The sequence below is a fragment of the Aulonocara stuartgranti genome (assembly GCF_965226115.1).
Source record: "Aulonocara stuartgranti genome assembly, chromosome: 12".
NCBI lineage: Eukaryota > Metazoa > Chordata > Actinopteri > Cichliformes > Cichlidae > Aulonocara > Aulonocara stuartgranti.
The window spans coordinates 36,905,398-36,915,999 of NC_138948.1; the positions used below are offsets into that span (position 1 = coordinate 36,905,398).

The 10,602-nt window shown below is 39.1% G+C and overlaps 1 protein-coding gene across 2 annotated transcripts; it reads left to right on the top strand.

Annotated features, from left to right (window-relative positions):
- Window positions 1–1,431: 1,431 nt before the first annotated feature.
- Window positions 1,432–6,777, top strand: fgf17 (fibroblast growth factor 17). Of its 2 annotated transcripts, none has more exons than XM_082553920.1 (5): window positions 1,432–1,812; window positions 1,898–1,934; window positions 2,175–2,352; window positions 4,179–4,285; window positions 6,092–6,777. In XM_082553920.1, exons 1-5 carry the CDS (start codon window positions 1,781–1,783, stop codon window positions 6,371–6,373), a joined length of 636 nt encoding a protein of 211 aa, XP_082410046.1. In that variant the 5' UTR covers window positions 1,432–1,780; the 3' UTR covers window positions 6,374–6,777. The 2 variants fall into 2 exon arrangements, with proteins under 2 accessions (XP_082410046.1, XP_082410047.1); XM_082553921.1 differs by having other exon boundaries at window positions 2,208–2,352.
- The last annotated feature ends 3,825 nt before the right edge of the window (window positions 6,778–10,602 follow it).

Genomic DNA, 10,602 nt, shown 5'->3' on the forward strand with positions numbered 1-10,602 from the left:
ATGCAGTCTCAAAACCACTGACTATTGCTTTAATGTCTACTGGGCATCTGCTGAGTGGAAGATCAGTGCTTCAACCACTGAACCCCAAACCACTTTTTGTTAATGGGCCACATGGGCTGAACTTAGGCAGCAAGGACGGAGGTGACTCTTCTTAGCTGATATGAACATGACAGGTGTGACTCTGGGTGAACAGAGAGCTATTAGTCTGAGAAGTCCAAATAAGTTCTGTAAGGAAAGTCCAATTAGTGAGTGAAAGTGAGGTAGCTTACTTGGACTCCTGAGGAAGAGGTGACTGGTCTGCTTTTCCACAGGTGGAGAGAATGCTGCAGGCAGTTGAGTAAGTGAGGTGAGTGCTCCAGGAAGAGCCTTCAGGTAAGGCAGAAACTGCTATTTTTTCAGAAAACTCATGTGCTGTCCGTCTCACACTTGTAGCAAACATAGCAGAGCTGGTGACTGATGTTTATCTGCTGGGTTTCAACAATCTTGCACTGGTATTGTGTCCAGTTGCACTCCTGTTTTCACGTTATAAAGCTTTATGTGGGGTAGGAAAACAAAAGGTCGTTTATCTTGAACAGAGAGCTTTTACAAACTAGAGTGGTTTTCAACATTAAATCGGAACAGAAAAAAAAACCTAAGGACAACATCCAAAATTGGCTTGCGTAGATTTCTTACACTGTTTTGGCCGGATTAAGAAAAGGCTGTTCTGAACTCCACTGTTAGCGCAGCTCGGGAGCTTCTCTCGGGATGCTGATTGCTCATGTGAAGAAAAAACACACTTTTTGTCTAAATGATTTGCTCTACATGAGCCCAAAGTGTGACCAGGTAACACAAGCAGAAGTGTTGTGGGAGGTTGCTGTAGTTTCATTAACACCTCCCAACATTTCCCATAAATTGCTAATAGGCTTCTCATTTTCAAACACAGTGCTGTAATTAATGTTGAAAGTAGATTAAACCCTGACAGACAGGCGACCTGTCCCAGGTGTTTCCCTCTGGAAGGACAAGTTAAATAACTAAAGCACAGATGTCATTTCTTAAACACAACACTGACAGCAGCATTCGCTTCAGTTATTTATATATCACTAATCCACGACAGCAGTGAATTGCAGGGGTAAATTGAAAAATAGATCCTGTGGGTATTTTTAAAGAATTGAAGCGTAATCATCAACATCTGCAACAAACAGGCTGACTGAACCTTTGTTCGGGGCAAACGTGTTTTTCGTTGTACTGAAACTGTGTGTGATGCAGATGTGCTGTGAAAACTGTATTTTGCATTTACAGTTTCAAGAAAAGCTCAGAAAGTTTCGAGAAATCTGTCTTAGCACTTCTGACAAACTGTAAATTATTGGTCCCGCTGCTGTCCCCACCCACAAGATTTCAAGGAGGGACTTGAGCCTTTCACCATTTAACCAGTGAGTAGCCGGGTCCCAGTGACACAGAGGGCTTTTCAAAAGCTGGAATCAAACCAAGCAGCAGCGCAGCGAGCTGGGGATCCCCTCACGTTTCCATCCTAGTCATGTAAAGAGCAGCATTACAGCCTTTCTGCTTTATAATGGATGCGTCCGCTTTTGATGTTTCGAAGAATTTTTCACTACCCAATCAGCTGGATCAGTTTTCTGATAAATGTGACAGGAAATAACTGCTGCAGACTTTGTCGGTGTGGATGGACAGGTCAGGAGTGCATATGCGACACTGTGGGAACGCTTGGATTTATTTACCGCATCCTTCTGGGATTTACTGCCGAAAGAACTCTGCTCCTTGACCGGTTAAAATAAGAGAGAGAATGTATGGAATAAACCAACACTGTATTTACATGTAAGCGGGCCACACACTCTGATTGTATGATAGCCACAAAAAAATCACTTCTTTGTTGCTCATTCATTTTTTGTTACTCCTGCAGATCGTTTCATTTTTTCGTGCTGTGGTGTCAGGCTCAGGTAAGCCACTAAAACTTAAACCTGTTAACAATAAGGAATAGCTGAAAGAAGGAACAATTACAAGGCTACGATCCAAACGACATTTGAATATGAGTGCCGATGTTAGTGTGCAAAAGAATAGCCTATTCATTTGTGAAAAAATCTGACGCATTTTGGTGCTTCTAAAATTGGCTATCGTTTCTTTATCCCAGATTAGAAAGACAACATTATGTATTTCATTTTTCCCTTTGCATAAAAAAGGGGGAGAATCACCCGTCTCCTAATTTTAACCAGTATGTGAGGACGCAGGGCGCAGTGACGGACCAGCTCAGCCGAAGACAGGTCAGAGTTTACCAGCTCTACAGTCGCACTAGCGGGAAACACGTCCAGATTCACGGCAAAAGGGTCACCGCCACCGCCGAGGATGGAAATCTGTACGGTAAGAGCTAACAAGTTATTTTAAGAATAACCAAGGATTACGATCACTAAGGCCTACCGGTAGATATTTCATGAGAAAGCATTAAGTTGTCAATTTTCTTTCCAGCAGCCCATCCCTCGAAAAAATAATACAAAAACATTTACGTGAAAAAGATTTTCAACTGATTTGTTTTATGTTCTTCTTTTTCTTAATGTAAAGGTACATTTTTGTTCAAACACGCATACTGTGAAGTACAGTTAACATTTGGGCAATTAACATCATTTAAAACGTGTCGGGATAAATATGTAATGATCACAAACTGGTTTTATACATTTAGATATAATTTAATACATTTATATTGACAGACTCACCACCGGATTGTATTTTTATTTTGAATAGAGCTGCCACAATATGAACTTTTCTCTACATTAATATTATGGCTGAATATTCATGTAAAATAATACTGATATTATTATTAATGTTTCCTTAGGAAATAATAATAATAATAATAATAATAATAATAATAAATTAATAACAACAACAACAACAACAATAATAATAACAATAATAACAATAATAATAATAACAATAATAATGATAATAATGATAGTACATTTTGTGACTATGTAACTATACCTGTACAGAAACCTTGAAAAGAGCAATTGCATACTTATTTACCATATCTCAAATGTGTATTACATTCACAATATATTTGATATTTAAAAATCATGGATATCATCAGTAGGCTTTGAGTATTAATTTATTTTTCCAAAATCCAATTGAAGAAGTTTGTTCATTCCAAGATTTCTATATATTGTAATAGTTGCATTATCAAAAGGCACAAAATGATGCTAGCCACATACTAAAAAAGGGCCATTTTCCACAAAGTAGCTGAACATGTTAATAAAGTGTCATACATATTTTTCTGTTAAAAGCTTTAACATTTCGATCTTCCAAATAGGAGAAAATTCTATATTCAGTAGAGATTCAGTTGAAATCCACTGAGACGTCAGCTGAACCGAAACCGTACTCCTGTCCCAATAAGTCACAAATGACTTGGTGGAGGTTAAGAGGTTAAGGGTTTTGCATAGTTTGGCAGAATGCAGTACACTAGTCTGCAATCAGTGACAATGCCTTGTTAAAGAGACTCTTCCGAGGAATTAGTGACAATCTGGAGTTTTGTGGTTCCCCACAGCGCAGCTATTTAGCCCCTGCTGGGCACTGATGTCCTCAGGCAAAGCCAGCAGTTTCACATCCAGCCTGCCCGTCCCTCCCACTTTGAGGTGTTTTCAGTCCTGTATGTTAATTCAGCCTCCCTGCTGCATCCATGAAACCATCGTCTGATGAATTTAGTGGCTGATTAGGACAAGCCCTTTGTTTCTGTAGTCCCAATACACAAGACTGTTGTAATGGCCATGATTAACTGCAGAATAATAAGTGAGAATGTATATTCAGCTTGCAAGATCTAGGTCTTTAATGACCAGACATAACATTTGTTTAATCAGTTGGTGTTTTGACTTTCATCAGGTTGTTATCACTAAGGAGTTTCAGCTCAACAGAGTCCACAGAGCAAAGAAGTGCAGATTCTTATACTAACAGCATTAACTCATTATCCCTGCAGGTTTTATATCTGTAGTGAATAGCAGACACTAAATGCTGGTCATACATGGTACAGCAGAAATTGGGCTTTATATTTCAGTGTCACTGTGTGTTTTCAATAATACCTGATTCCCATAAAGACATTTTGTACATGACTTATTACACACACAAGACAAAAGTGAGTCTGTGGCTGTGTCCTAGGCTCCTTTTGTCTTCAGCCCCCTGACAGTCTTGTGTCTTTCCCGCAGCTCGCCTGTTTGTTGAGACAGACACCTTTGGCAGTCGAGTTAGGATAAGAGGTGCAGAAAGTGGGCGCTACCTCTGTATGAACCGGAAGGGGAAGCTTGTTGGAAAGGTATGTGTTGAGGAGTATGTGTTAACACAGAAACTACACCTATGCTGACTTTAGTGAGCAAAGTAGGGGACAAATGTGGTGAAGCAAAAAGAAATAAAGAAACAAAAAAGCAGTCAAACTGTGTTATAGTAGACATCCACCAGGTCAACCCATCTAGGGTTAGTGTTGGGTTTTGTTTTAGCTACACTCTAAACAGGAAGGTTTTCAGAAACTACAATATTTTATATTTTAAATGAAGCACACTTTGCCAATGCAGTATATATTTTTTTTCCAAAACTTTTATTTGGGGTAGATATTAACTGAACGCAAACCCCACTCCTAACCCTAACTGTAACCCTAGGTTCCCAATGATCTGGTGGATGCTGGTGGATACTGAGAGGTTAAGGCAAAATGAACACCTTGAACATCTTGAAAATGAACACATCAGGTAGAACACATCAGTGCTATTGTTTCGTCTGTAGCATGTAAAGTTAGCGTAACCATCTTCCCATAAGAAAACTTACCACTGATGAGAAAACTTTTCCTCAGAGGAAATACAGACTTTACTTTAACACACTGCATATCCAATAAAACATACACTGTAGCTCAGATGCTAAAGCTCCAGTCCATTGTTACTGAATTCTCATACCTTGTCAGTCACTTCAGGACATGATGTAGTACTGGAAAAAAGGGATCCTCTCAGGACTGAGTGATATCATTCAGTCCTATTGGCCATGGTTGACAATGACTGGGGGAAGTACCCTCCCATCATGCACACCCTGTGTGTTTGGTCATAAGTCAACTCTCCACTTCCTTCACGGAAATGGAAAAGATGGAATCACATATCTGGCTGACATGACAAGTCATAAATCTCGTTCTCATCACGATTCAGAGGTGTTGAAATTGTGGCTGCTGTGATATCTGTACAGAGATAAGAAGTTCAGTGACACAGTCTGTAGGTGAAGATAAAAAGAACAGTTCTTTTCAATAATTCTGTGTACAAAGTTGCAACAAACTTGAATGTAACCATCACACATTTTCTGTTACATTTTTCTAGTATTATAGATTGTACCTGTTATCAACATATCAGAAGATGACAACAAATGATTAAATCACATTAGTTTCCTTTGATCATTGGGGAAAGGGGTGATTACATTTTTAATTTGATACCTATCAACTGTTTTAACATAATCTAAAATCAGAAGCTTAGCGCAGCATAAAGACAGCTAGCACATCTCTGTGCAAAGGTAACAATATTTGCCAGCATTTAACCACGTGAGGCTTAAGTCGTTATCATTGACGATCACAACTTTAACCCTAACTAATCGTAGGCAATGATAATATGAACGTTTTGGTTTTCCATTTTTCTTCCAAATCTTGGCAATAAGGGAACAAATAGAACAATAATTCCAACTGAAATCCATGAATACAAGTCATAAAGGCTCCAGCCAGTTCCAGCCCTAACCCTCACCTTAGGCAATCTGAATACGTTTTGTTTTTGCAATTAGTGAAGAAAGAAAATAATAATTCTACCCGACACACATCAGAAGCTATTTGCATAAGTGAGTCAGCAGAAGCTCACTGTTGAGTAAACTGAAATAAGAAGGGTTATTGTTCTGGGTTATTGCTCGTTCTCTCAGCATCTCATTTATATCAGAATTTGGTTTTGTCTTCCAAATGTTAGTCTTATTTTAAGCTGTTTGCACTGACATTTTTTGACACTGTATAAAGCCATTTATTCCATGAGTTCAGGCAATAATTTTATATATAGATGAATCAGTTTTTGTCCAGGTGTAACACAAGAAACCTTTCTGTCTTCTCACACAGCCAAATGGCCGGAGCAAAGATTGTATCTTCACTGAGATTGTACTGGAGAACAATTACACAGCCTTCCAGAATGCCAAGTATGAGGGCTGGTATGTGGCTTTCACCCGGAAAGGGAGGCCCATCAAAGCCTCCAGAACGAGGGAGAATCAGAGAGAGGTCCATTTCATCAAGAGGCTGCACACAGGATTACCTCCCTTCCCCAACACGGACCAAAGTAAACCATTTGAGTTCATCAGATTTCCGTCCACACGTAGAGCGAAGCGGAACAGGAAAATCACCTAGCTCTTCCTAGGCGCAGCAAAAGTGATGGACTGATGACAGTTGTGACATGGGAAGAAACAGATGCAACTTTATTTTTGTATATTTTTTGACAAGTGAAAAATGCCTTAGATGCCATAATATTGCTGTAAATACTGAAAGAGAGTAAAGCAAGTGGATTGTATTAAATTGTCTATTACGTCTGTGCGAGTGTTGAGGGATGAAGTGACACGATGCATAGGGTGGCTAGCAAGAAATCTGAGGAAGCCTATGAAACAGCCCACGACACCATTAGATACTACACTTTCACATTTCAAATCAATCATAAAATACATTCAGTTGTGCTTTAAAGGATGTTTTTCTTTATATCCCAGTGGGTCGACACAATACTACCATTCATACCACAAGGAAACATTTTTAAAGCAGCAGGTAACAAACAAAGAGTTCCAATAAGGTCATATTGGAGACAGTTGGACAGTTAGATTTAAAATAAATTTGAATTTTTGGCCCAAACATGCTGGCTGGATTCAGCCCTACATTGTTATGAAGGGGTAATCTATCCAGAGAGATCAGAAGGGGGGTTGCCACTTCAATTAAAAAAGAAAGAATGGAGAAACATATTTTACTTTGATGTAAAATCTAATTTTTCCTAATAAAATGACATTAAATGTTTAGCTGTATTACACAATCACTGTCTAGATATTTGCTCTGACTTTGTAATCGGATCAATGACATACCACATTTTCTCCTAGCCTAGTGGCAAAGATATTTCATGTATCAACATGCATGAACTAAAGGGAATGTTTTGGATTTTAGGACACTACTCAACCTCATGGGAATGCCAAGGGTGAAATCTGTACATTATCAGTGTCAGCAAGATTTGTTCTGTGTACGCCGTGAACATCCATCCATTCTCTTCAACTTATCCTTATCAGGGTCCCGGGGGGCCTGGAGCCTATCCCAGCTACTATAGGGCAAGAGACGGGGTACACCCTGGACAGGTCGCCAGCCTGACGCAGGCAAACAGACATCTCATCATAAAAATAAGTTATTTGAGATAACTCAGTCTGCATTTAACAGTTTACCAATCTGTGCTTGCAAGTGGTCCACTTATACTTTCACAGAAAGGATGGAGTGTTGTTAGTGTCTGCAAATACATTTACATACAAACACCAGTGCTCATATCACATTAAACTGTGTTGCTGTCGGTCAGGACTGACCTATGCTGTTTGGAGTTGAGCCAGTGAATGTAGCTCTTTTAATGAACTTGGCAAACAAGGAAGGTTTGAGTCTTACTCAGTATTAACACTGATGGAGGGAAATGTGCTTGCATTTATGTGAATATAATGAGATCTATTTTTAAAACAATGGTAGGAAAACACTTAAAAAAAAGATGGAGGAAGCACACGAGTATTTAATAATCCCATTTAAATCAGATGTGTGGCTTCAGAATGTTTTTCACAGTAAATTTATAGAAATAATTTTATAACATTCAAATGATTTCATTAAATATTGATAAACCAGATGTGAATATGTATGTATAGTATCTTCACCTCATTAAAAAAAATATTGATATAATATATGAAATGTACTACATATATAATAACCACAAAGCAATAACAATTATTTGTAATAATTAGTGCTCCCAAAAGTACAGCAGCAGTCATTTCAGTCGCATGTGTAGGGATCATAGCCCTCATTGATTATGAATTTCACATTTGTCTTTTTTAAAAATCAGGAATAACAATGGAAGCTCAGCAGAATTTAATGTATTTTACTACTTTTATTTTATCTTTGAAATTATTCTCTGCTCTTTTTCTTCTTTTTCTTGTAAGGTCGAAGGTCAGAGTTGACTAAAGGACAGCATCCCCTGAATGGCTGTGTCCCAATCCAGCGACCCATGCTTCGGAGTACGCGCAGTTCGCCTAGGTACGGCGCGTGCTAGGAAGCACGAGAAGTGCGGAAGTGCGAGGCTTGTGAAATGGGACGGTGTAGCCTTCGTCGCGCTGCTCAGGTTGCCTAGCAACCATGATACTAACCGCGCGAAACGTTTCATACAGTTTGTTTGACAGAAATGAAGGAGAACAATGTTTTTTTGTAAATTCGTTTTTTTTCAATGAGATCACTTTGATTAGTTGAGTATCTGAGGCTGAGACCACGTGACTGTAAAACATGATTGTTGGGCTTTTCTGTACTGAACAGTCATTTTAAGATTAGCTAGTAAATAACAATTAGCTAATGTTGGTCGTGAGACTAAAATCATCTGACTTTGGTAATGTAAATATAATATGGCCAATATTATAGTTATTGTCAGATTATTATATTACAGCAGTGAACTTGAACTCTGTGTCAAACACTGAGCTTCAGTAAAGATTCAAGTTGCATTTATTTATATTTCCTATCACCTTAAATCTTCACTCAAAGACAAGTATCTTTGACAGTGTATCTATAGATGTATTATATATAAGAGGCAAATATTGTTCTTTTAATATGTTGGCATTACTAAATTTGGCTCAATGCTTACTTATATGTGTAAAAGCAAATGTACGAGCTGTGATAACTGTTTCTGATAGAATGAAGAGTAGACTGATATATGAAATATTCCTTTATTGGTTGAGAAAATCAGACCATGTCATAACTGCTTTAAGTCACACAGAATAGATATCAGAGCCTTAAACAGGCTGACTTCTGCTAAATGGGTCAAACTGGGCAGAAAGTCTACAAACACATAACATCCTTATAGAATATGATGTAACACTATAGATCAACTTAGCTCAGAATATATAAAGCATATAAACAATTACAGCAATATGATGCAACACACACAGCAGCTACTGATCCAAAATCCTCAAAGCTTCATAGAACTGAAACCAACATTTATTTTAGCTCCATTCTGCTGCTGATACATACTTTAGGTTTCTGAACATTAAACTTGTTGCTGCCTTTCATAGTGTGTAACTTGAAGGCCCTGAGTACTCTGAGTACTTTCTCCCACACTGGAAACACTGGGATGATCACATTATTTGAACATTACCTAATAAGACTGATTCAGCACAGACAGTTATGTTAAACTTTCCTAGCAGTCCTTCACAAACAGGGAACAGTCTGTCTATTCTCTCCATCTGTCAGCTGCTGCTGGCTCTTCCTCCTCCTCTTCCTCACACACTGCTGAGTTTGTCCTGGTGGATCATCAGGGCTGCAAAGCCTCACAGATGATGTGCAGCAGTGGGTCCCTCAGTCTGTCCTCACTCTGGACACTTGCAGGTGTCACACATGGAAATCAAATGTGTGATAAGCTGCAGGATTCAAACACAAGTGTAACTTATAAACACATGTTCATACTTTTATTCCACAATCAGAGAGAAAGAAACAGAGAGAGAGTGCAGGACAGACAGACAGGTGGCAGTCTCAGGTGTACACACTGCTACACAACAGCACCAGAGAAGCAGGATTTAGTGTTTGTGTTATTACGAGTGTAAACAAGAAGAGTTCCCAGATGGTGCAGTGGACACATGTGTGACCGAACAGAGGCAGCAATATAACACAGCTCACATTAACAGTGCAGTGAATCCTGCTTGTGCCGTGATATTCAGGACTGCAAACCGAGCAGCATCACTGACTTTCAGCTTGTTGTGTTTGTGGATATATGACTGACTTTAATTATCCACAAAATCATCACAATCTCTGTAAGATTAAGGTCGACTATTGTATTATTATATTTTAAAGGGTTTAAAACAAAGTAAACGCTGAAAGTACAAACATCACTAATGTCACATAACTTTGCCGACATGTGGCCAACAGTAATGTTTTAATGTTCTTCATTATTAAACATTTGCACATAAATAAGTGACATCATATTCAGTACTTACTTTTGACAGTTTACCCTTTGACCGCTCCGCTTCTGTCGTCTGCGGCAAAATTATCCACACCGACTGCCGCGCTATGAATTGTGGGATATGTACACCACCACAGCCTTAAAATTCAGGGAAATGAAGGCCACATTTGAGGGCCGCATTTCGAGCAGCCTTTGAATTGGGACAGCCTTCGTCGCGCCGCTGTAATGTAATCGGCCTTAAAATGCGGCCTTTAAGGCTGCAGACCCTGGATTGGGACACAGCCTGAGCAACACTCAACTCCTGATGACCTTGTGCGGTTTGCCTACCTCACCTGTCCTGGTCGTGTTTCAGGGATTATATATGGTCTTTGGCCCCCTCTAGTGGTAGTTGCGGTCAATTGAACTCGGATCAGGTGGA

Excerpts from the sequence above, each read along its gene's own strand:
- fgf17 (XM_082553920.1), top strand. The coding sequence starts at position 1,781 with ATGTATGGAATAAACCAACACTGTATTTACAT. Across the intron at positions 1,935-2,174 it reads TGCTGTGGTGTCAGGCTCAG|GGGGAGAATCACCCGTCTCC; the intron begins GTAAGCCACTAA and ends TGCATAAAAAAG. Across the intron at positions 2,353-4,178 it reads CGAGGATGGAAATCTGTACG|CTCGCCTGTTTGTTGAGACA; the intron begins GTAAGAGCTAAC and ends TCTTTCCCGCAG.